We start from the raw sequence: 26,558 nt of genomic DNA, 5'->3' as shown, positions 1-26,558 counted from the left end.
AAAGAAACAGACTCACACATACAGAGAACAAACTGGAAGTTGCCAGAGGGGTGGTGTGTAGGAGAATGGGTGAAATGGATGAAGCGGATTGATAAGTAAACTTCTAGTTGTAAAATAAATTAAGTCACGGGGTTGGGGGAGCACCTGGGTGGCTCAGTCAGTTGAACATCTGACTCTTGATTTCAGCTCAGGTTGTGATCTCAGGGTCTTGGGACTGAGCCCCATGTCTGGCTCCGCGCTGGGTGGCGTGGAGCCTGCTTGAGATTCACTCCCTCTGACACTCCCCGCACCCAAAAAAATTAAAATAAGTCACAGAACTGAAAAGTACAGTATGGGGAATATCATCAATAATATCGTATAATTTTGTGCAGAGACAGTGGGTAACTACATTTATCATGGTGAGCCTGAGTAACGTGTGTTAACTGTCAGATCACTAGGTCATACACCTCAAACTAATATTACATGTCAAGTAAACTTCAGCTTTAAAAATCTGCCTGGCACCTGGGTGGCACAGTCAGTTGACACTCAGGTTGGTTTCAGCTCAGGTCATGATCTCATGGGTCATGAAATGGAGGCCCACATGGGGCTCCACACTCAGTGTGGAGTCTGCTTGAGTTTCTCTCTCTCAAAAATAAATGAATCTTTTAAAAAAAATAAAATAAAAATAAAACTTCTTGCCCTAAAAAATAAATAAAAGCTTACACTTCATTAAAGAATGCAGCTCCCACCTCCATCACCTAATTTCCTTCTCTGCTTTATCATTCTTCCAAAGCACTAGTCATGTTTTAAGAGATCACATATTTTACCCATTTGTTTGTTTCTCTCTTCTACTAAACAAAAGGTCTAAGAATGCCACGGTGTCTTTCTTCTGCATTCATGGCTCTATCTCTACCACTTAGAACTGTGTGCCTGGCACAAGGCAGGTGCTCAATAAATACTAACTGAATGAATGAGTGAATGAATGAGTCAACTGGAAGGGGTTGAGAGGCCCTTGAACTCACTGAAATTATCGTAAAAGGCAATGTGCTTATGTCCGCAGAAGGTCCACAGCTTTCATCAGATTCTCAAAAGGAGCCAGGGTTGAAAAGAGCTTCAGAACCACTAGCCTGGCAAGCTCTCAGAGGTTCAATGCAGTTTTCAGAATATCTCCAAATCCTTAGGATGCACAGATGTATTTCTGCCCTCATGTGATCACTCGCTTCCCATGTGAAAGAAAACAAAACTAAAGTTACCATTGCTTACTTCTGCAGTTTTAGAAGCTATGGCTCAAAAACCAGGGAGAGGGCAGCCTGGGTGGCTCAGCAGTTTAGCGCCACCTTCAGCCCAGGGCGTGATCCTGGGGGACCCGGGATTGAGTACTGCATGGGGCTCCCTGCATGTAGCCTGCTTCTCCCTCTGCTTGTGCCTCTGCCTCTCTCTGTGTGTGTCTCTCATGAATAAATAAATAAAATATTTTTAAAAAACAAAAACAGGGAGAAAATTTACCCCAAACAAGTAGACTATCCATCTTGGCCTCCAGCCCTATCCACTACACTTCACTTTCAGGTTCACAGGCGTTCTCCAGAAGGAAAAAACAAGGTGAGGGGAGGGTTCTTGTTCCTCCCATCCTCAAAGTTGAAACATGTAGTAAGGTTTTATCTATTTTTTTTAGGGGTTTTTTTGTTTGTTTGTTTGTTTTTGTTTTTTTAAGTTTTATCTATTAATGGCCTGCCTCATTCTAACAAGGTATTGGAAAAGTTTTATTCCCATTAATCAATTCTGTTAACTACGATTAATAGTGTGAACATTCCTTAGCATCAAAGTGATAATATCAGGGGCTTTTTAATCCCATATCCTTAAAAAAAAAAGACACACCAAGGTAAAGGATGATCCACCACCACCCACCACCACCACCACCACCTCCTATTGCCTTCCCCCCTGCAGCTCAAACCATCAAGGATGCCTGCACTCTTTTATCCTATCACCCACTCCCAACATCAAGTTCCCTCTCTCCTCACTCTCCACAAAGCCTGACAGGATAGGGCCTGGTAAAAAAGAGAAGCCAAAAGAGATAGACGGTAGAGAATAGAAATAAATTAGGAAAGGAGAAAGGACAGAAGAAAAAATTGAATTGGGAGCCACCTACCCCCTGCCAAATGTAATCATATCGATCTAATAAACTGCATGCCATGGGATCCCTCCCTGGGTGACTCAGCAGTTTAGCACCTGCCTTCAGCCCAGGGTGTGATCCTGGAGACACGGGATCAAGTCCCACGTCAGGCTCCCTGCATGGAGCCTGCTTCTCCCTCTACCTGTGTCTCTGCCTCTCTATCTCTCATGAATAAATAAATAAAATAATTAATTAATTAATTAATTAGAAATAAAAAAAATAAACTGCATGCCAAATATTAATAAGTTGCATCCTAGGTAAAACTCACCTATGTAAAGGTCAATGACCTATTGCCAATTTTTAAAGGTCTGGCAGGGTTATCTGAAGATTTCTTGTACAGCTTCAGCAACTTTATCCAAGGATGGGGGGGAAAAAAAAAAAAAGCCAAGCACTCTGGGCAATGTCTTAACCTTATTGCTTAAAGCCTTAATTCATATTCCAAACACGTATCAGGTTCCTACTTTATGGTAAGTGTCATGCACTTTCTCCCCTCCTTGACCTTGTCTATGCCATCACCCACCTGAAAAACACTGCCAAAACACGTTTTATCTTTCTAGGCGCAGCTCAAATATCATATCACCTCCTCTGGGAAGCCATCTCCAGCCCTGCCAGTTAGAATCAATTGCTTCCTCTCCTATATTTCTAAAATGCTCTATTCCTACCTCTGGCTGCCATCAGATCAAAGCTGGTTATTCATAAGTGTACTTTGTTGCTAAATTATGAACCCAAGGGCACCGTATTCACTTTTTCTCCCCAGATCCTACCCCTATGCCTTATCATATAAAGGGGGCTCGGGCACCTGGGTGGTTCAGTGGATTGGACATCTGCCTTGGGCTCAGGTCATGATCTCAGGGTCCTGGGATCGAGCCCCACATAAGGCTCCCTGCTCAGTGGGGAGTCTGCTTCTCCCCCTGGTTGTGTTCTCTCTCTCTCATTCTCTGTTAAATAAATCCAAATAAATAAATAAATAAATCTTTTTTAAATTTCAATTTAATTAAAAAAAAATAAAGGGGGCTCAATTAACTAACTTGAGTGTCATAATTCACTGCAAAATTAGGTAATAATAGAGTAAACACAGAGCCCCCCAAGAAAACCAAACGCTACCTCTTTGGAGCTTGGAACACCACTGTGATTTTTTTCCATTATCAGCCATCGGAGAACATTTGGGATGGAGAGATCCTTCCAAGTTGGCCACGGGTTAACAAATCTGCCATCCTTTCCTCTCTTTGATTTGGTCACATCTTCCTCTAGTCTGTAATCTAGTTTGAAACTTTTCCTGGAAAGCCTAGAAGAATCACTTCCCACAGAACTCCGTGCTGAATTTTGGCGTTTCCTTACTGCTTCTTTAGGATATTGGCTGCTTGTCATCAGAGATTGGTTGCTTTCATTTTCATCCATGTCCTTTTCAGAACTAAAAAAAAAAAAAAAAAAAAACAGAGGGAGGGTAAAAATATTGACTTCAACATAAAGGCATGAAAACGTATGAAACAGCATCCAGAGTATTATTTCTTAGCCAATAAAAAATTTCCTCAAACTTCTAAAAACAGTGTATCTCTATCAGCTTGAACTTCCTTCCTGCAAAATACAATTTTGTAATCCAGGATTACTGCTTGCTAAATAGAAAAGATGTTTGCTTTACCTACTCCTGCCAAAGCTTTTAAATGTTCCTTATCTGCTGTAACCCAAAGCAATGTCCATGCACCAGGCAGCATTTTAAACATATGAAATTTTCCATCTCCATGATCTTACACAATTAAAGCACCTTCCTGAATTTGTAATATTTTCATTCCTGAATTTTAAAAATATTATTGTTAAAAACACAGTGAGAAGGGCTGAGTTCCTGGAGGATAAGCCAGTACTTCCAGTGATTTACAGAGAGCTCCACTAGGTCTAGCCATTTTTACTTTGAAGATAATCTGTTACTAATTCCCCTAAAAAACACACTGAGTTCAGATCCCAGGAAAGGAGATGATAATGTTAATGGAGAGACATTTTAATAATGTATTTAAGTGGCTAACAATGCAAATTTGAATTAACTCAGGTTCAGAACTGCTGGGACAGTACAGTATGCATCCCAGCTAGTTACCTTGGGTAAGTTTCCTAACCTCTCTGGGCCTCAATATCCTCATCCATAAAATAGAGATAACAAAACCACCTAATCTCTGAGGTCTACTGGGAGGTTTTAAAAAGCTAATACAAATAAAGCAATTAGAAACAAGCATATATTTTATATATATATGTAACCACACACACAAATGGTAAGAGCTCAACAAATGTTAGCTGTTGCTGTTGACATTATTCCCACCACCACCACCACCACTTAACTCAAAGAACCAAAATCCTTGATTTATTTATTCGAGAGAGAGAGAGAGGGGGGCAGAGACATAGGCAGAGGAAGAAGCAGGCTCCCTGCGAGGAACCCGATGCAGGACTTGATCCCAGTACCCCAGGATCACAACCTGAACCAAAAGCAGACACTCAACCACTGAGCTACCCACATGTCCCAAAATCTTTGATTTTTAACTATGTAGGTACTCCAGATATATAAAAGTGATAATATATTAAGAACATACATTTATCCAGGGGCAGGAGGGTGGCTCAGCCAGTTAAACATTCGGCTTTTGATTTCAGCTCAGATCATGATCTCAGGGTCATGAGACTGAGCCCTGCCTCTCAGGCTCCATGCTCAGCAGGGGTCTGCTTGAGATTCTCTCCCTTGAGCCTTCACCCCCAGCCCATGTATGTGCGTGCACGTCATTCTTTCTCAAATATATAATAAATCTTTTAAAAAGAAAAAAAATAATATGCATTTATCAGGGCATCTGGATGGCTCAGTTAAGCAACTGACTCTTGATTTTGATTCAGGTCAAGATCTCAGGGTCAAGAGATCCAGCCCCAAGTGGGGCTCCCTGCTCAGCAGGGAGTCTGCTTGAGGATTTTTTTCTCTCTTTCTATCCCTCTGCCCTACCCCTTGCTCACACATGTGCTCTCTCCTTTCTTAGATAAATAAATCTTAAAAGAATATGCCTTTATCTGCCATAAATTTCATTTCTTTCCTTTTTTTTTTTAAAGATTTTATTTATTTATTCATGAGAGACAGAGAGAGAGAGAGAGAGAGAGACAGGCAGAGACACAGGCAGAGGGAGAAGCAGGCTTCATGCAGGGAGCCTGATGTGGGACTCGATCCCGGGACTCCAGGATCACACCCTGCGCTGAACGCAGGCGCTAAACCGCTGAGCCACCCAGGGATCCCCTTCATTTCTTTCCTATTCTACTACACAAACATTTGCTTTCTGTAGAGTTTAAATACAATGCATACACATAATACACTTCATAACCCTAACAAAATAAACACAACAGAAAGCCAAATAGTTTTATGGCTGCAATGATGTTTACCATAGAAATACTGTCCAGGAGGGAAAAGGAAAGAATACAAATACTAGGATGAACATATACACTGAAGTAAAACTATTTTTCCAAACTGTCTACGGTAAAACAGTCTATGGTCTGGAGAATAATTGGTGTTGAGAAAAGAAACCACAGCTAACAAAAGCTAAAGCACACACTGTTGCTCAGCCATTGGTGTTTGCTGGAGAGCCTAATAGCTACGAGAGCCTAACAAGCTTTATATCTTAGGCAAATAACAACTATCCTAAGACCTCAATTTTCTCCTCTGTAAAATACCTACTTATCTCATGGGGGTCCAAAGGATTAAATGACACAGCATACATAAAGGGCTTGCCACTCACCAAATGCTAATTCTTTTTTCCCTAATCCTGCTAACTGGCCATATATCTTAATTCTTTAAATTCCATCAGAAAGCAAAGAATCTGGGTAAGTTACCTCAGTTCGTCTCCAAGAATTGCCCTACTTGGGATATAATTAAGTTCAGGCCCAGGGGTACCTGGAGTGGCTCTGTGGCTCCGGTCATGATCCTGGGGTCCCAGGATCAAGTCCCACATAGGGCTCCCTGCATGGAGCCTGCTTCTCCCTCTGCCTGTGTCTCTGCCTTTCTCTGTTTCTCATAAATAAACAAAAATCTTTAAAAAAAAAAAAAAAAAAAGTTCAGGTCCAGGACTTTACAAAGGGCAGGAACAAGGACCAATCATTTAAATACTACTCCATTTAACAGATGTACACAAACCAAATTTAGAGACTTTATTTCCTGACAATGTAACATGTCTAATAGATGGTGGAGCTGACCTGATGCTACCTACCCCTTGTGATAATAAACAGCTTGTGAGATACGTACATGGGCCTATTTCTACAGACACATATACACAGTATTTACACATACACATATAACACACATATAATATTCCTATTAATATGTAATAAAGTTTGGCTCATTGTTTTAAACAATTAGAAAAAGGAAGGAGAAATGGGCCCTCTGATTCAAAAACCACAAAAGCAAAGTCACAACAAGGTTTTGAGACATCTAGCCTTCCAAAGAGGCTGGGACCTAAGTAGTAAGGAAGGCTTGTGAGAGCCAACAGCGAGGGCATGAAAGGTGGGATTCGATTTGGGGCCTGGCCTGAGACTTTAAGGAGGTCCACTACACTGTAAGCAAGGAAGGAAAATGAAGGGGCTTAGAAGGGGACAACTGATAGGATAAAAACGAAAGAATGTGGCCAAAACACTGGAGCCTGGGAGATCAATTTGTGAGCAGCAAACAGGCAGCCCAGGACACCCAGTAACAGCAAAGCACTCTGCTCCGTGGTTCACACATTCCATTTAAATAACCACTCCTGGGACACCTGGGTGGCTCAGTTAAGCATCTGCCTTCCGCTCAAGTCAGCCTTCCACTCAAGTCACGATCCCAGGGTCCTGTACTGAGTCCCACACCAGGCTCTCTGCTCAGTGGGAAGTCTGCTTCTCCCTCTCCCTCTGTGTGCTTAGCTTGTGCACATTTCTAATCGAAACACGAAGTAGTAGTAACAGCTCAGTGAAAAGACAGGAGGCAGGGACAGAAAAGAAAGCACAGAATAAATCCAAGAAACAAAGGGTAAATCACCAAAGCCCAAGTCTCTGGATGGTCACAGACTTTGGACAGTTTGTAGGGCAGGTTGGGAGGCAGGAGTCAGAAATGACCAATAACCAAAAAAGCACCAATAACTAAGCCAAGGAATTAGGGCAAAGCAAGTGTTTAGAGCATGGAAAAGAAGTGGATTTCTGACCCAGTGACCTGGAGACAGTGTGTGAGACAACAAGGAGGCATCCAAGAGGAAGTGCTCATTGACACCCAAGGAAAAGATGACCCTGGGACCCAGGTTGCTTGGGAGGTGATACAAGTGAAGGTAAGAGAACAGAGAGGTTTCCAGGGACCTGGGAGTAGAATGAGAGTGAAAAATGGTTTCTGCTTCATCCTTGAACAATAAACTGTCTCTGCATGCTGCCCCCATCTTCTTTCCTCCCATCCACTCAGGCTCTCACCCCAATCAACCCATGGGAACAGTTCTCCAGCAAACAGCAAGCAATCCTCTCTTAACATACCCTTCACCCCAATACACACAAAATCCAGTCTTCAGGAATGATCTTTTTATTATATTTTTTAAAATATTTTATTTATTTATGAGAGACACAGAGAGAGAGAGAGAGAGAGAGAGAGAGAGAGAGAGAGAGAAAGGCAGAGACACAGGCAGAGGGAGAAGCAGGCTCCATGCAGGAAGCCCCATGCAGGACTCAATCCCTGGTCCCCAGGATCAGGCCCTGGGCCCAAGGCAAGCGCTAAACCACTGAGCCACGCGCTAAACCGCTGAGCCACCCAGGGATCCCCAGGAATGATCTTTTTAAAGGCAAATCTGATCAATGAAAAGAAAAAGCCTCTAGAAGACTCCCTTGGTTCTCAGAACAAGGGCAAAGGTCAGTAAGAAGATGCTCCAAGAGGGTGTTTCTTGCCCTGCCCACACCCTGCTCTGCTCCAAATACATGGCCTTAATCTATTTCCTGAAATGCACCATGCTCCCACCTCAAGGCCACCCACTGCCATCACAGGGCCTTTACACAGGATTCTTAAAATATCCTTCAGTACCTGAACATATATTCACACGATTTTATGCTACCATGAAAGTGTTCAAGCAATATGAAATATTGGCACTATGCTGCACCACTGCACACTATGCACACTAGGAAATGATCGGGAAAAAACGGAAGGACATGAACCTTAACCATCTGGACTTGTTCTCTTATAGGAAAAGTACTGCCAGTCCATTCGGGGAACATGCAAAGTGACAAGCTCTACCAACAGGTCCTCCGGTGACAAAGTGAGCCTCAGCCAGTGGAGACACAGGAGCTGGCCTGATGCTAGGTCATGTGAGAAGCTCCTCATTAACTATCTGTGTTCTGGTCACTCTGTAATGCACAGCAACGATCTCACAAGGGTCATCTTGAAATACCAAAGATAAAATGTTGGGAAAAATGAGGACTGAATTAGAGTGGGTTCTGTGGATGGCCCTGCTAGTAACTAATTAGCTTTCAAGCTTTGTAAATTCAGACAAACCCCTCAACATATCCAGGCTGGAGTTTCCTTAATTAAGTGTAGCAAATTTTCTCATTATTTCTGGCTATAGATCTCTCCAAATTTAACAAGTAAAAATCCAGCCTTGATCTCAGGCCAACAGTAAGCAAAAGGAGATGGGCAGACTTATGCATACACATACAAGATAAACAACCTGTGTTTTAAAATTAAGTTCAAAACTTGAAGAAGAGCTTACATTATGCCGATTTTCATCCAATTTAAGGCACAGTGTCATTTTATGAGGCATTAAGATGGTAAAAATATTATCAATTATAAGGGCACCCATTATATGACACAACCTGTTGTCGTCAGTGGTGGTCAAATATGCATAAAATGCCTGTCCTGACATTGATAAAATATACCAGTTTTTATATGAAAATACAGATTTTGGAAGAGGAGCCAAAACATTAGCCTTGGTAATTAAATACAATCAGAATCACAATTAATGTGTTAACCCTCCTTTCCACTGTGAACAACAGCTAACTTTGTGAACAATAGCTAAATTTGGACTAAAAATCTACAATCCAGAGGCAAATTTAAACAAAGCCCTATGACAACCAATATAAAATACAAATAGTCTCTTTTAAAGAGCAATTTGTTACAAAAAGAACATAATTTCCATCTAGTAATTATCAACTACACTGTCTACATTTCTTTGAAGATTAATTGCCTACTTAATAGGAGAAGGACTTATTCCAATGTCTCTAACCAAAGAGAGATCTGAGCTGTGACATTTGGTGAAGACAAGTCTGCCAAGTACAAATATTTTATTTCAATAACTGCACACATGGGTAAAATGCTTTCAAAAAACAAGGACTGTCTATTTCAAAAGCAAATGTTTTATCCTTTCTTTCTTTGACATTTAAGATTTGCCAGCTGCCTAGAACTGAATGCACTGCTTTATCATTTAAAAAGTTCAAGAAAAAAATTACGTTAGCACAATGTATGTTTAGGATTTCAACATGCTCATAAATCATGACCCTGCAAACCATTATTCCTGGAGGTGACATTTAATAAATACTAAGTGAGTGATTATCCATTACATGCCAACAAAGATGCTGACCTGAAATCTGGAAAACATTCAGAACTATATTTTCAGACATCTAAACACAAAATTTACCAATTTATATTTGCAGTCCTATCTTTAATAGAAAGGATCCTTTTAATATAATGCTAAATAACATAGCTAATGAAACTATTTCAACTCACTAAAGTGTCTGCAAAGGGCTTCCACAGGTGAAATTAAACTGTCTCAGGGACACCTGGGTGGCTCAGTGGTTGAGTGTCTTGCCTTTGGCTCAGGTCATGATCCTGGGGTCCTGGGACAGAGTCCCACATCAGATTCCCACAGGGAGCCTGCTTCTCCCTCTGCCTGTGTCTCTGTCCCACTCTCTCTCTGTGTCTCTCATGAATAAATAAATAAAATCCTTTTTAAATATCTATAAAAAAATAAAAATAATCTGTCTCCCTCCCTCACATGCATTACAGACTTCCCTTAAGACTGGTGTTAATCCCCACATGTTTTCAGGAGTCTGATGGGAGGAGAGATATGTCCAAGCGTGGGAAGAACACTGGCTAATGAAAGGGAAAATGTTCTGTGGGAGGTATGTACACACCATACGTCAACAAAGAAAGTACCGCACTGTTTGTTATGGGTGAATTTCATTTTTTTTTTTACTTTGTTGGCTTAACAACCAGTTTCACTAAAAAGTTAAAGGAAAAAGCAAATAGCTCAATATACTATACCTGGGAGCACAGTAAAAATAAGTCATGACAACTTTTAATAACAATTTTTGAAGTTAAGGGGCACCTGGGTGGCTCCGTGGTTGAAGGTCTGCGTCTGGCTTGGGTCATGATCCCGGGGTCCTGGGATCGAGTCCCACATCAGGCTCCCTGCAGGGAGCCTGCTTCTCCCTCTGCCTGTGTCTCTGCCTCTCTCTGTGTCTCTCTCGTGAATAAAGAAAATCTTTTAAAAAAAAAATTCTTGAGTCAAAAATGTTTTAGAATACATATAAGTACACATATATACATAATATACACTTAGATGTATATGTATATAGGATATAAATTTTTAAAAAAAGGATATAAATGTATTTACCACACCAAACAATTTACCTTCCCAAAAGGGAAAAGAACTTGGGAGTTGGGAGCATAGAAGACGGGACTCCAGTGTTACCACTAAGTGGAGAGGGATTAGCGCAGGAGAAAGCAACTTCACCTCTCTCAACTTGGCCTTCCTCCTCTGTTAAATAAAGAGAACTACCAAATGTCTCCCTGATGCGCTGTAATGATGAGCAAGGACATCAGGGGTTAGTATTTCCCAAGCACTATCCAAATGCAAATCATGACAACTATTATTTACGTTCAGTAGAAAAGTAAAGGATATGGTAACTAGAACCTTTGTTCAAGTGAAAGATAACATCCTAGAATTCCAGATAGATTCAAAACAGATTGCAGAAATTGTTCTTAAAAATTTTATGTTGGGGGGCCTGGGTGGCTCAGTGGTTAACGGTCTGCCTTCGGCTCAAGTCATGATCCCAGGGTCCCAGGATCAAGCCCTGCATGGGGCTCCCTGCTTCTCCCTTTCCTTCTGCCTGCTGCTCCCCTGCTAGAGCACACAAGCTCTCTGTTTCTCACTGTTTTAAAGTATTTTTTTTAATTTATGTTTAAAAAAGTATTTTTAGGGATCCCTGGGTGGCACAGCGGTTTGACGCCTGCCTTTGGCCCAGGGCGCGATCCTGGAGACCCGGGATCGAATCCCACGTCGGGCTCCCAGTGCATGGAGCCTGCTTCTCCCTCTGCCTGTGTCTCTGCCTCTCTCTCTCTCTCTCTCTCTCTCTCTCTCTCTGTGATGACTATCATAAATAAATAAAAAATTTTTTTAAAAAGGATTTTTATAAAAAGTCTACATTTCTCTATCCTTTATAAAAACCAAAGTATTTTCTTGTATAAAAAAAACTTTAAATTTGTCTTATAAAGTGTTCTGATTATAGACAGAAAAATTACTTCAACAAATGATAAAATTAATTCGAATAGCAGGACCCACAGAATGGAAGCTGCCCCTGTGGCCTGGCCCACAAATCTAAACCCAAGTCAACCTGCACTTACGGGAAACCCTATCACACACCAATCACAATCCTCCAATTCAGCTTAGTGCGTGTACCTGACCCTAAAAAAGACTCCTAACTCTGGGAACCGAACTAGGGGTGGTGGAAGGGGAGGTGGCCGGGGGGTGGGGGTGCCTGGGTGACGGGCACTTGACGGGATGAGCACTGGGTGTTGTTATTCTATATGTTGGCAAGTTGAACGCCAATAAAAAATAAATTTATAAAAAGAAAAAAACAGCACCTGCCAGCCTGATAAGAAAATTCCCAATCTCCTAACAAATCATTCCTTGTTTCCACATTGCCTCTTCTATGCTCAATAAAATGGACTCTTGCAAAAAAATTCCTCAGGAAAAGTGTTCTACTGAAGCACCATACTCCCCACATCCCATGATTTTTTTTCCTTATATAAGGACATGGAGGGATCCCTGGGTGGCGCAGTGGTTTAGCGCCTGCCTTTGGCCCAGGGCGGGATCCTGGAGACCCGGGATCGAATCCCACGTCGGGCTCCTGGTGCATGGAGCCTGCTTCTCCCTCTGCCTGTGTCTCTGCCTCTCTCTCTCTATCATGAATAAATAAAAACTTAAAAAAATAATAATTAAAAAATAATAATAAGGACATGGAATTTGTTACTAAATTGTGTTTTGTCATCTGACACATGTAATTCTCAAAGAAATGCTACCTTACCAAAAGCACCTAAGACTCAGGATAGACAGTTTGGAAAAAAGGGAGTACAAAATACAACCTGACACTCCAGGATACAAATGAGAGAACACGTTTTCTTTTCAAAAATTAATCAAGGATAACAAATGTTCATGATCACACAACACCAAAGGCTTTGAAAATCCTTTGCTATTTGACAAAATGCAATATATTGAACTAAAAAGTCATTTAACAGGCTATCAAGAGATTTTTACATCACCAAAATACATACAGTGTAAGTGCTTCCTCTATAATGAGTTTTTTCCTATAAGAAAGCAAAGCTTTGGTTAGAATCAGAAACAATAAACAAGGCAGCTTAAGACCAAAGCCCACTTTAAAATACCACCTACAGTACTGCAACTGGAAGCCTCAGGATAACGCTACTAAAATGGCATGTTATGGCAAATTGAGAAAACATGCATAAAGTAGGTTTCCTGAAATGACATAATTATCACCTCCTTAATATCTTAAAAATTATGCAAACGAAAAGTTAAGATTCATTTCTGGTGTAATCAGTAAAACCTAAATAATACAATTACTTAACAGAAAAGGCTGGGAATATGGGGAGGAAAGACTAGCCCGATGCTTGAGAAACTTAAAAGTGTACCCTCAATCTGTCAGATGATCTTACGTGTTCATTATTCCTTAAGCCAAGATTTGAACAAAAATATACTTTCAAAATGTGGTCTTTCTCTCTCCTGTCTCTGTCTCAATCAATTATGCAAAAAGAAAGTTTATTTTTAAAGCATAACCCATAAAAATATAAAGGAAAGGAATGGAGGGGTGCCTGGCTGGTTCAGCTGCTTAAGTGTCTGATTCTTGATTTCAGTTGAGGTTATGAACTCAGGATCACAAGACCCAGCCCCACACTGGGCTCCACGCTGTGCATGGAGCCTGCTTAAGATTCTCTTTTTCCCTCTCCAACTGCACCCCCCCCTTTGCCCGCTCCCGCATGCACACGTACGTGTGTGTGTCTCTCACACACACACACACACACACACACAAATGCTCTCTTCCCCACTTAAAAAAAAAAAATAAGATTGGAGAAATTGGTCTTCATAGCTCCTAGATAGAAAGGAAGGGTAATGAAAGGAAAAATACTAACTTCCGACTTCAGTTCCCTTTTTTTTTTTTTTAATATTTTTTTATTTATTCATGAGACACAGAGAGAGGTAGAGACTTAGGCAGAGGGAGAAGCAGGCTCCCTGTGGGGAGCCTGATGCAAGACCCGATCCCAGGACCCCAGGATCACACCCTGAGCCACCCAGGTGCCCCCTCTAATAATCAAAATCTTAAAAAAAAAAAAAAAAAAAAAAAAAAGTCACTTACTGTCATTGAGACTTTCTTCTTAGGGTTAGGGAAGGGGCACAACCTCAAGGCCCCTTCACCCTCCTAGGTCCTATCAATCCGTGGCTGCCCCCGAGAGCCTGCTCAGGCCACGGAGGAACTGCCCCTCTAAAGTGGCCCCACCGCGGCGTGCCCCTGCCAAGTCCACCCCGGAAGGAAGTTCCCAGCTACAGTTAGCTCAGATGCAGCCACCTTCCCAGGCTGGGCTAGCAAGGGATAAGTATAACAGTTTTCATCTGAGAACAGCAAAGTTGGCTACCTGGAGAAAGTAGAGTTCCCTGGGTTTACCCGGCAAACCAGGTGATTATTTATTTACAGCTTAAAGTATTTCAGAAGAGATTTCATGACAAATCTGAACATCAAAATCATTTGATTTTCACCCTTATAATAAAGTTTCAGGTATAATTTGTAAGGGCCTATACTTCAATCATTTTTAGAGACATTTACCAAACATGTTTGAATGTCTACTACATCTAAATTCTAGCAAAAAAATGGGGATCCCTGGGTAGCCCAGTGGTTAGGCGCCTGCCTTCGGCCCAGGGTGTGAACCTGGAGTCCAGGGGTCGAGTCTCACATCGGGCTCCCTGAATGGAGCCTGCTTCTCCCTCTGCCTGTGTCTCTGCCTCTCTCTCTCTCTCTCCCTCTCTCTCAATCATGAAAAAATAAATAAAATCTTAAAAAAAAATTATAGACAACCATACAGATTTTGGAGAAACATGTTTACATTAGTGTTAGCTATGAATACTAAAAACTGTATGAGGCATTTCCAAAACACCTGAATACTTTCTCCTTATATGCCAAGTGGTTCACACTGATGAGAAGTTCTGTGATCCACAAGATCGGGGATGTGGAGGAGGCTCATAAGCCTCTGAATGCAGCCAACCAGTAACAGGGCCTGGATGTCAACACAGAGGGTGATGGAAAGCAAGAAAGGCACCAGGGAGGTTGCTTGAGGCCCTGATTCATGTACAAAGGAGTATGTCAAAAGGGCACACAATCCTGCATGAGAAAAAGGTAAAGGACAACTAACCAACCAACAGTGGGAGCTTTTACAAGGAAGCAAGGCTCAGGGCACCACTGAGGTCAGACCCTGTTCTGCTCATTGGCTGACAGTGTAACAGCAGGTTCACAGTGGCGCCATGTGACATCCCCAAAAGGTCAACTAACATTTTTTTTTCAGTGTGTCTTTTATAAAGGTTTCATTTATTTATTTGAGAGAGAGAGAGAGAGAGAGAGAGCGCGCACAAGATGGGGAGATACAGAAAGAGAGGGAGAAGCAGGCTCCCAATGATCAGAGAGCCAGATATCAGGCTCCTAATTCAGGACCCCGAGATCATGACCTAAGCTAAAAGCAGAGACTTAACTGACTGAGCCACTGTGGCATCCCTCAACTCAGTGTAGCTTAAGAATACCAGAAAGTGGGACACCTGTCTCTCATGAATAAAGAAATAAAATCTTAAAAAAAAAATATCAGGAAGTATCCTTACTTACAGTATTCTTAAGAATACCAAGAATTTAAAAAAAAAAAAGAATACCAAGAATTATAAAAGCATATCAAAAACTAGATATAATTAAAATATACTTGAATCAAGTCATCAGGAAAAGCCACATTACCAGAAAAAGGAGCACAAAAAATGTAAACATTTTGTTTTTTTAAACATTTTAAAATAAATATTTCCCAACTTGGCATGTATCCTTGTCACCTCTAAGTCTTAGTTTCCATGTCACTGTGGTATTGGACTAAATGTACGTGATCCTTAGCCCAGTGTCTGGCACACAATAAGCCCCTAATAACTATAAGCCACTGTCTTATTATATTCTAAGCATATATTCCATTTTTAAATTTCTACACTAATAAGATACAACAGCTGAGCATAATGGCATGAATAAACTGAAATGACATAAACTCTGGAATATGTTTTTGTTCTTATATTTGAGCAAGAGCAGCCCTGGTCTTCCCGGAATTCATAAATCTCAAAACAAATATGAAGCCACGATTCTCCACAGGATTCCTATGCAACCCCATGGCTCCTTGTGACCTTAGCAACTCTCTGAATTCACCAGGAGACTCTTCATAAACTTTGAACAGTGTCCTGGTTCTGGAAATAACAATCCTTTCCACCCTCACCCCATTATCTCCCCTCACTGTCCCCCAGGGAGAAAAATGTGCCAACTCAGGATGCTCATAGCGGCCGCACCCACTATCAGCACTTCACCAGAGCCTGAGCCCAGTTAGCAAGGTTCTCTGGCTCAGAGGAGAAGCTTCCCACCAGAGGAGCAGCCAATTTAGGCAGGCCAGGCAACGCTGGCTAAATGTCCCCTAAAGCATTTGGTGCCTTCTATCTCCCAACCAAGTGACTACTGGTCTCAAGGTTTTCCAACTTCCCCTTCCGGTGGTCAAACAGGGTTTTTTTTTTTTTTTTTTTTTTTTTTTTTTTTTTGTAGATTTTATTTATTATTCATGAGAGACACAGGGAGAAAGAGAGAGAGACACAGGCAGAGGGAGAAGCAGGCTCCATGCAGGGAGCCCGACCTGGGACTTGATCCGGGTCTCCAGGATCACACCCTGGGCCAAAGGCAGGCGCCAAACCGCTGAACCACCCAGGGATCGCCCTCAAAACAGGTCATTAAGGAAAGATCTGATCTCCAGGATAACTGATAGGGAGCAACGTGGGACTCCTCTTTAAGTATTTCCAAGCCAATGGCTACAAAGCCTTAAACCTGGGATTCTCAGGCACCTGGGTGGCTCAGTGATTGAGCCTCTACCTTTGGCTCAGGTTGTAATCCCGGGGCCTGGGATCGAGTCCCACATCGGGCTCCCCACATGGAGCCTGCTTCTCCCTCTGCCTGTGTCTCTGCCTCTCTCTCTCTCTGTGTGTGTGTGTGTCTCTCATGAATGAATGAATGAATGAATGAATCAATCAATCAATCAATAAAAATTATACTCGAGGCTACTGAATCAAAATGTCAGGTGGGGGTTCCCCAGATAGCTTCTAAAAGCTCTGTGGGTGATTCCAATACACACGGTTAATAACAACCACTTTGAATTAGTCATTGGTATAAAAGTAGGACAGGCATGTAAGAAGGACCACAGGGACTTTCTGATACCCTCAAATTTATGTCAGCCTGGCAACTGTCAGCCACAAAGCCTAGTCTTCCTCCCTGCCCCTCACTACAAGTTAGAGAGGGCACATAACCACAGGATGACCACACAGTGCTAGGACTGGGAAGACCACATCGCTACAGACAAAGTCTGATAGGTCACAGACTTGTATTCAGTCCAGTTGAGTCACAAATTCGACTCTGTGCTCCTAGGAAGCCGAACCAAAAGAAAAGGAAACATAATCCATGATGATTCACATTGTCTCCAATAACCCTGAGCAGCCTATACATGAGGAGTATTCAATAAATATTTATTGAGGGACACCTGGGTGGCTCAGTCTGTTGCCTCCGACTCGGGTCATGATCCTGGGGTCCTGAGATCAAGTCCTGCATCAGGCTCCTTGCTTGCTTCTCCCTCTCCCACTCTCTAGCTGTTCTCTCTCTCTCTCTTTCTCTCTCTCTTTCTCTGTCAAATAAATAAAACGTTTAAAAAAATAAAAGTTAAATTTTAAAAATGTCAAAAATAAATATTTATTGAATGAATAATGAAGAATAGGAGTTTAATCTCCTAATTTCTTCACTGAGACAGAGTTTTTAAAAAATTGTTTTTATTTCAGGGTTTTTCAAAAAGATTTTATTTACTTATTTGTGAGAGAGGGAGAAAGAGTGCGTGGGGGAGCATACAATGAGGGGAGGGTCAGGGGAGAGGGAGAAGCAAGCTCCCCACTGGATAGGGAGCCCACCACAACTCAGGGCTCCTTCCCAGGACCCTGGGATCACGGCCTGAGCTGAAAGCAAACACTTAACCACCTGAGCCACTGAGGAGCCCCCAGAGTTAACCGGTTTTAAAAAGACTTACTGGGAATCAAATTATAGCAGAAGCACAAGTAACCAAAGGACAGTAAGACAAAAGCCAACAGAGGGCATTCCTACTACTAATTACAGAAATCAAAACTGAAAAACCCTAGGGAATTCCTGAGACCTTGAATTTCTATAGTGGTAAAGTTGTGACCCAGTGGTAAGTAAAGATTATAAGATGCTGAGGCACCTGTGGGGAACTCAGTAAAGTGTCCAACTCTTGGTTTCAGCTCCGATCATGATCTCAGTCTTGAGATGGAGCCCAAATTGGGCTCTGCACTGAGCTGAGCGTGGAGGCTACTTAGGATTCTCTCTCCCAAAAAAAAAAAAAAAAAGGACTCTCTCCCTCTGCCTCTGCCCACCCTGCTCATGTAGCCTCTCTCTCAAAAAAAAATAAATGAAAAAATTTTAAATGCTTTTAAAAAAAACAAAACAAAAACAAAACTAGAAGAGGCTTACCATAAGATCTAATCCCCTCCCTTTCTCTTCTGTAACAGAGCCCCAGTTTCACTTAGGATAAGTAGCTATGCACCAGCTACATGACCACCTTTCCTACCTTTCCAACTAGGGGATTAGCCATATTGATGATACTTTGTGATTCAAGCAGGAGTCTTCCAAGATGCTTCTGGGAGCCTCCCTAAGGGCAAGGGAGACATTCTTTTTTATTCTTCCTGCACCTTGCTGGCCGGAGCCACCCGGAGTATGAGGGCCACGTCCTAGGAATGGCATAGAGAACTAGGACTTCAGGAGCCACAATACCCACTCCAGAATTTCCTAATCCTAAACCTCCCAAAACTAATCCCGACTGAGACAATAACCATAGCTGCGAAGTTCAGGGAAGCTATGGAAACACATAATCCTTCCTGATCCAAACATGGGTACACCGAGCAGCACACCTGACTGCTAGTTTACTGCTCATTAAGCACTTACTCTGTGCCACTTTAAATATATTAGTTATCTGGGGATCCCTGGGTGGCTCAGAGGTTTGGCACCTGCCTTCGGCCCAGGGCGTGAACCTGGAGTTCCAGGGTCGAGTCCCACGTCAGGCTCCCTGCATGGAGCCTGTGTCTGCCTCTGCCTCTCTCTCTCTCTCTCTCTCTCTCCGTGTGTCTTTCATGAATAAATAAAATCTTTATAAATAAATAAATAAGTTATCTCATTCAACCCTTACAACAGTCCCAGGAGGTACAAATTATCCTCATGTTAAGGGTGATATAACCAAAGGTTTACAGTTTTATAGTTTGCATAAAGTCAAAAAGCTGGTTAACAGTTGGACCTGGAGATCCAACCCAAGTTGAATCAGATTCCAGAGCCCGTGCTCTTTCCACTAATCACATTGAATCTGCAAGGAAAATCCAATAAATTTATCTTGAACAGATACGGGGTTCAAAGTTTGTAAATACAGCCAACAGTTAGTCTCACTGCCAAGGCTAACCTTTTTTGCTTTCAACCATGTCTTTTTTTTTTCCCTTTCAAAGTAAAAAGCACTTAGTAGTTCCCTGACAAGTTCCCTCATAAATATAACTGCCCTTTTAATTTTACATGGAGATTTCAAATGATGATGTGATCTATTTAATCACTAAACTGCTCTCAAAGTTATATAAAAAAGAACAAATAATGCTTTTATATATAGCTCTATATTCCAGTCATATAAACAGGTAATATACATGAGGCCTTGAAGATATTTTCTTTGCCTTTGAAAAGATACCTAAATTCATCCAGCACATAACCACCTGGCATTTTATCCAACTGGGAAGAACTGTTAATCAAGTTCAATGAAGAGACAACTTCGGGCAGGGGGACCCTACTGTGCCCGGGGCTTTCCCAGTTCTAGCACCGAGAGTCCTGCCTCTTGAAAACCTCAGTCCCAGAAAAACCTGGAGGAATGATCACTCTAGGCTTCAGGGACCATATAAATGCAAAGTTAGGTCTTCAACAAAACTTACTAAAATGTGAACAGTTGATAGTAAATTGGAGATGAGCATTATTACAAGCTACGATTTAAGACAGTTGGGTAGTTAAGCAAAAAGGAATTATAAAGCTCCTATTCATGCTTAACCAAGAGAATGTTACTGAGTACAGTTTGTCAAATTCTTTTTTTTTTTAAATATTTTGTTTTAAAGATTTATTTATTTATTCAGAGAGAGCGAGAGAGAGGCAGAGACACAGGCAGGGGGAGAAGCAGGTTCCATGCAGGGAGCCCAACGTGGGACTCAATCCGGGATCTCCAGGATCACATCCCGGGCTGCAGGCGGCGCTAAACCGCTGCGCCACCGGGGCTCCCCTTTTTTTTAAGATTTTATTTATTTATTCATGAGACACACACACACACACACAAGCACACGCACAGGCAGAGGGAGAAGCAGGCTCCATGCAGGGAGCCCGACGTGGGACTTGATCCAGGGGCTCCAGGATCAGGCCCTGGGCTGAAGACGACACTAAACTGCTGAGCCACCCAGGCTGCCCCATCAAATTCTTTATTGTGATGATATTCAACATGCCCACTGGCATTCATATTCACCCAGTTAAAAAAAACAGGCTCTGAGCAGCATCATATATACATTCATACACACCAAACATCGCATCTACATATGAAATTGAGATACTGTATGTGCAAAGAATCAGGAATTAACTTTCATCCAAGAATGTTACAAGTACCTCATCTCTGTGAAATGGTAGAAAAGTCTCGTGTTTTTTTTTTTTTAAAGTCTCGTTTTGAGGTTTGAGTTTTGCAGTAGAAAAGTCTCGTTTTGAGGTTTCAGTTTTGCAGTATCATGATAGGCTAAAAACGCTTGCAAGAGCAGAAACAGGAAATCTGGAAATTAAGAAGTTGAACCGGAACGTACTAAAGTCCTTTCTAACTTGGCCATGCCAGGACTCACGTTCATCACTGTGTGACCCCTTTACTTTAAAGGTGAAGCAGGTCAGGCCAGAGGGTGACATGACATTCCAAGGGTCCAGCTCTGGCTAGTGATAGAGCCTGGACTGTCCATTAGCCATGCTCTCATCATGATCATGTTTAAAAACACCTGGGCCAAAAGAGCATATGATCTGCATAAAAAGATAAAGGACACATTTCACCCCATGTAGGGTATTTTACTTAGTTTAGCTCATAAACAGATAAATGGGTCTTAAGGTTTTTTTTTAAAGGGAGTCTAGAAACTCTGTAAACTGTCCCTAGTTACTTCAACCATCTAACAGCACAATACTCTGAATATATACACAGTACTTCTTTTCACAAACTCTCCAAACAAGCCAAAGGAAGGAACACAGTAACTTAAAAAAAGAACAAAACATCTTCCTAGTCTGAGGACCCTCCAAATACAGAAACCTTCCCAATCCAATTATTGCTGTTGTCCAGGTGTCCTAGCATCAGAGTCCTGTAAGCAAAACAAACATACATCTCACCAGTTCAAGGAGTGCCAGAAACAATGAGGAAGCTTGGTGTTTCTTTATTCTGACAACTTTACTCTTAAAAACAAGAAAGATTACAAATGAGTACAGAAGGGCAGCCCCGGTGGCCCAGCGGTTTGGCGCCATCTTTGGCCTGGGGTGTGATCCTGGAGACCCGGGATCGAGTACCGTGTCGGGCTCCCTGCATGGAGCCTGCTTCTCCCTCTGCCTGTGTCTCTGCCTCTCTGTCATGAATAAATAAATAAAATCTTAAAAAAAAAAAAAAATGAGGGATCCCTGAGTGGCGCAGCGGTTTGGCACCTGCCTTTGGCCCAGGGCGCGATCCTAGAGATCCTAGAGACCCGAGATCAAATCCCACGTCGGGCTCCCGGTGCATGCTTCTCCCTCTGCCTATGTCTCTGCGCCTCTCTCTCTCTCTCTCTCTTTCTGTGACTATCATAAATAAATTTAAAAAAAAAAAACTTACGTTGTTTAAAAAAAAAAATGAGCACAGAAGTATACAGGTACTTGCTGTTCAGTCAGTTGGCTACTGGTCCCTTCATCTAGGAAGACTTCAATTTAGATAAACCTGAAAATCTGCTGCCTTCCAGGGAAAAGGTGGATTGTTTTAGGTAGTGGGTACATATGAAGTTGTTTCTCAATTACACTTTTGAATTGATGCTGATCCATCTATACGCAAGCCCCATACCCCCATAACCAATGATACCACTCACACACAGGTTTGGGGTGTAATCTATGGCCATAATGCTGGCCAAAGCTTACTGTGCCACACCACTCGACCTTGGCTTCATTGGTACCCCTTTCTACAAGAGGTAGCAAGGCCAGAGCTGTGGTGCTAAGGGACCTTGCCTAAAATCTCCCAGGCTTGGGACACCTGGGTGGCTCAGTAGTTGAGCTTCTGCCTTCAGCTCGGGGCATGATGCCAGGGTCCTGGGTTCGAGTCACACATCAGGCTTCCAGCAGGGAGCATGCTTCTCTCTCTACCTAGGTCTCTGCCTCTGTCTCTCTCATGAATAAACAAAATCTTAAAAAAAAAATCTCCCAGGCACTCAGTTTCCTGTTTGCCTCATCTGTGGAATGGGATTAACAACATCACATACTGTATGCCTATTAAATCAAACTTAAAATACAGAAATACTTGAAAGACATTTGTAAATTAGTTATGTTATCAAACCAACTGAGTTGACAAGACTATTTCTGACATAACAAACCTGCCCCTGGGGATATACGAATTCATACATAATCTGTCACGAAAATCTGTTAATAAAATATTTAAATACACAACAAATAGTTATTAATTCAAAAGACAAGTCGAGCACTATAAATTCTAGATAGGTAGACTTACTTCAGTAATATAGCGGTTAGAATGGTATATTACTTGAACCTCATGCTGCAAATCATTTGAATGATTTTCTTTTTTAAAGATTTACTTATTTTAGAGACAGGAGAGGGGAGAGGGAGAGAGGAAGTGGGAAAGGCAGAGTTAGAGAATCCCAAGAAAACTCTGTACTGAGCGTGGAACCCGACTTTGGGGCTGGATCCCACGACCTGACACCTGACCCGAAACCAAGAGTCAGATATTTAACTGACTGCGCCACCCAGGCGCCCCAAAGGAGTGATTTTTTTAATGCCCATTTTATACATGCCCTCACAGGCCTTCAGGATAAAGGTGCTCATTAACAATTACATGCACAGTTCATTTCCCCAATAATACTCCAATGCAAACACTCTTTCACCTGCATGCTTTTCAATCTAAAATGCCAGATCAACGCAGCCCCCCAGCTCCAGGCATATTCTTATTTACATAAGAAGAGTAGAACGGAAAAACCCTCCACATCCACAGCCATCTACCACTACAAAGAAAAAGCAGAATGAAACAAAATCAAAGGCAAATAATACTTTACCCAAACAGACAAAATGTTCTTAAAAATCCCCTCAGCCTCCCAAACACGTTAAGTACCAAAGGAACATAATGTCCTTTCAAACAAACATAAGAGGATGACTGTATCAACTAAAACATAACCAAAACCCTACAATGGAATGCTTGTATTAAAATGTCCTTCATGTAATTATCCTTGGACCAATTTAAAAATTAAGTTCTGCAATATGAAATCGGTACAATTTAACTTGGAATTGTGAATGACAATGGAGTATGAGAAATACTCTAAGTATTTTCCCCTCTTGGAGACTTACAGAAATTCCTGCAGCAGGAAAGCCTGCAGAATGTAATAAAAAAAATTTTTTTTTCTTGAAAACTGGGGCTGTATTTCCAGTGGACTCACAACGAGCTTAAGTGAAGCCGATCTCTGTTTAAATTCTTAAACAAGTGCACCTGCCCTAATTATTTTCTCTCCCAGACCTAATGTTCTCTTGCAGCATCAGGCTGATGTAGCCTATGGGTAACCTTTTCTTTTTAAAGATTACATAACTTCTTTCTCAACGATATCGATGTCCGAGGCTCAATCAAAAACAGTGTAGCTAAAACAGAACCAAAACTGCTAGGTATCCACTTGTAACAGATTGAAATGGTCTGATTTCCAGAGAGCCGTAGCTCAGCAATGACTTTCTCGATAAATTAATCAGAATGATCAAAGAGCAAACACTCCAAGCTCTCAGCCAAAGTAAACGAGATGAGTCATATTATAACAGTAAAGGCGAGGACGAGAACGAAATGGCTCTTGGAAGGCTGACTTCCCTCGCCCTCCCGACCTGCGGCGGCGTCTGCAGCTCCGCGCTCCGGCCCACGGCCAGGTCGGCGGCCCGCGGGGGAGGCGCCCGCCAGCCCCAGGAGCCCGCGGGGGCCCCGCTCTGGAAACCCAGAACTCCAGAAAGCCCCGGCTGGCCCGGCCCACCCCACCCCACCTTGCACCTCTCTTCTCGCTCTCCCTTCCCTGCTGAACTCCGAAGACCCAAGCTGAGAAACCTGTTGGAATGGATTTTTTTTTTCTTTTAAAGGTAAATATCAGACACGAAACAGAAATAAGTTGCTAAAAAAAGAAATAAGTTGCTCGAAGGAAGCTGCCGACCGATTCATCTACATACAGCGCTCGTCCTCGGACCCGGGGAGCGGCGGCCCGGCGACGTGCGGACCGGACGGGATCCACGCGGCTCGCAGGGCCGGCGGACTCCCCCGAGGGCAGGAACACGAATGGCAACACGAAGCGGGCTCCGCGGCTCCCGAGGCGCGCGGGTCAAACGAGCCCCCGCCCCTCACAGGCGCAGCATCCCCAGGAGGAGGAGGCAGGGCTCGGCGCCCGCGAACCGCCCGAGGCCGGGACACAGCGAGCCCGAGCGGCGCCGCGGGCGGGGAGCACCGAGCCGGGCGGGAGCGGGAGCGGGAGCCGGAGCGAGAGCGCAGACCTCTCGGCGCCCGGGGCGGGGGGGCGGGGCGAGAGGAGGGGCGGGGCGAGGGGCGGGGCGAGGGGCGGGGCTCACCTGGCGTTTGGGGCGGCAGGGCGCGTGCGCCGCCGCCGCTGCGGCCCCTCATGCACCGCGGCCCACAGCGCCCCCGGGCACAGCGCCCCCGCGCAGAGGGAAGGGCCACGGCGGCCGGCGCCTGGGTTCCTCCGCCCCCGGCCCCGACGCGCCGGCTCCGCCGAGGGCGCCAGCAGCTGCAGGCACCACCTCAATGCCCGCCGCCTCGCCATCCCTGACGCGAGCCGTACCCACAGGCCGAGGCAAAGTTCGCTCCACGTGGCCTGCTCACTCACTCACTCGCGACCTTCCGAGCTGGCCGCTCCTGCCCTTACCAAGATGGCCGCCCCCGCCGACCCCAGAGCCGGCGCCATCTTGGTAAAGGAGGCACCGCGGGACGCGCGTGCGCGCTTCGATGTGTATTCCCCACCCGCCACCCCCGCGCCCGCGAGCGCCTCTGGTTCGCGCTGCCGAAACCCTTCTCAGACCGCTTTGGGTCCCCGGCCCCTAATCAATAGCTCGTTTTCAGGTGCGTGAGCACGTTGCTGGACCCCAGCCATCACTGCGAGAGCTAAATGGGATCTCGGTGGCCTCCGTCACCGGCGCTGTCGTGGTGGAGAGCACTGGGGAGCCCGCGAGCCTGGCAGCCGGGAAACTAATTTGAAGCGTGTGCACCGCCTGTCCCAGCCGCTCCTCGCCTTTAAAATGATGTCACAAAAATAGATAGATGATTAGATAGATAGATGATAGATAGATAGATAGATGATAGATAGATGATAAAATGATGTCACAGCCTATTTGGTACACACAGTTCTTGGGTTGTTTGGGTTTTTTTTCCCCTCTCTCAGGTTAAAGAGCATGAAATTGTGATTCCGAGTTTCTCCCAGAATTTTAAGATTGTACTTATTTTTTTTTTTTTTTTTTGAGAGACAGCACAAGCAAGGGGTGCAGAGGGAGAAGGAGAAGCAGCCCCACTGCGAGCTGGAGCCCCGGAGCCCGGGGTCATGACCTGCAGGGAAGCAGACACTTCTCGGACTGCACCATCCAGGGATCCCCTGGGATCTTCTTTTTAAACTGCAGGATCACATTAGCTGTTTCAAGTAGTATAAACAGGTTGAAATCGCGGTGAAGTTAACTTGAACAGCAGATGGTTGGGCAAGAAGATTCCTTCCTAAGCGTCTTCTGTTTGTGCCTCTGGAACTCGGGGGGTGCGGTGGTACGTTGGAAAGGAACACACGGGCCCCAGATGCAGATGGAGCTGCGGGAAAATGCAAACCAGACTATTTTGCCATCTGAAAGTGAAGGTGCAGGGGTTACACTGGAGAAGTACAGGGATCGGCTCAGGTGTGAACCTTACCCTCCTGCAGGCTGGGCTGATGGCATTCGATATTCAGTCCATAGTCAAGTTCCTAGGATTGTCCCAAGAACATGGTTTATAACTTTCTCCCTCTGAGCTAGGATACTCTCTAAGCTCATGTGTTGCATTTGCTAACTATGCTTAAGAAGTGGTTTGGCGGAAAAAAAAAAAAAAAAAAAAAAAAAAAAGGTGGTTTGAGGGCAGCCCGGGTGGCTCAGTGGTTTAGCGCCACCTTCAGCCCAGGGCGCGATCCTGGAGTCCCGGGATCCAGTCCCACGTCGGGCTCCCGGTAGGGAGCCTGCTTCTCCCTCTGCCTGTGTCTCTGCCTTTCTGTGTGTGTGTCTCACGAATAAATACATAAAATCTTAAAAAAAAAAAAAAAAAAAAAAAGTGGTTTGAAAAGTTCACTTCCTAACCCTTCTCTCCATATACTCACAGGTACTACGAAGAGAGGAATGTTCACCGGGCTTGTTTCCTTGAGAGCAGGTACTTCAGATAAGCACATCTCTATAAATCAGTGGAGTTTAGGAGGAATAAATGGTCTTTTAACACAACATTGAGATTTTAATTGAAGCTGTATTCGTTTAGTAGGAG

At 43.5% G+C, this 26,558-nt stretch overlaps 1 protein-coding gene across 6 annotated transcripts in view; it reads right to left on the bottom strand.

The window, feature by feature from the left end:
- NAPEPLD (N-acyl phosphatidylethanolamine phospholipase D) overlaps positions 1–24,882 on the bottom strand; it is a 53,930-nt gene extending 29,048 nt beyond the window's left edge. Inside the window, exons 1-2 of one of the 6 annotated variants that reach the window (XM_049096654.1) lie at positions 24,629–24,882; positions 3,254–3,560 (exon numbers count right to left, since the gene is read on the bottom strand). In XM_049096654.1, coding sequence (XP_048952611.1) covers positions 3,254–3,560; positions 24,629–24,840 — 519 coding nt within the window. In that variant the 5' untranslated portion in view covers positions 24,841–24,882. Of the gene's footprint in view, positions 1–3,253; positions 3,561–10,476; positions 11,492–13,801; positions 13,930–22,929; positions 23,047–24,219; positions 24,558–24,628 lie in introns of those variants that run through there. The other 5 variants (XM_025449547.3, XM_025449548.3, XM_049096657.1 and 2 more) reach the window with 5 other exon arrangements.
- Between the last annotated feature and the right edge of the window lie 1,676 nt (positions 24,883–26,558).

Source organism: Canis lupus, chromosome 18, assembly GCF_003254725.2.
Source record: "Canis lupus dingo isolate Sandy chromosome 18, ASM325472v2, whole genome shotgun sequence".
Taxonomy (NCBI): Eukaryota; Metazoa; Chordata; class Mammalia; order Carnivora; family Canidae; genus Canis; species Canis lupus.
This window is presented reverse-complemented; position numbering and strand designations above follow the sequence as displayed.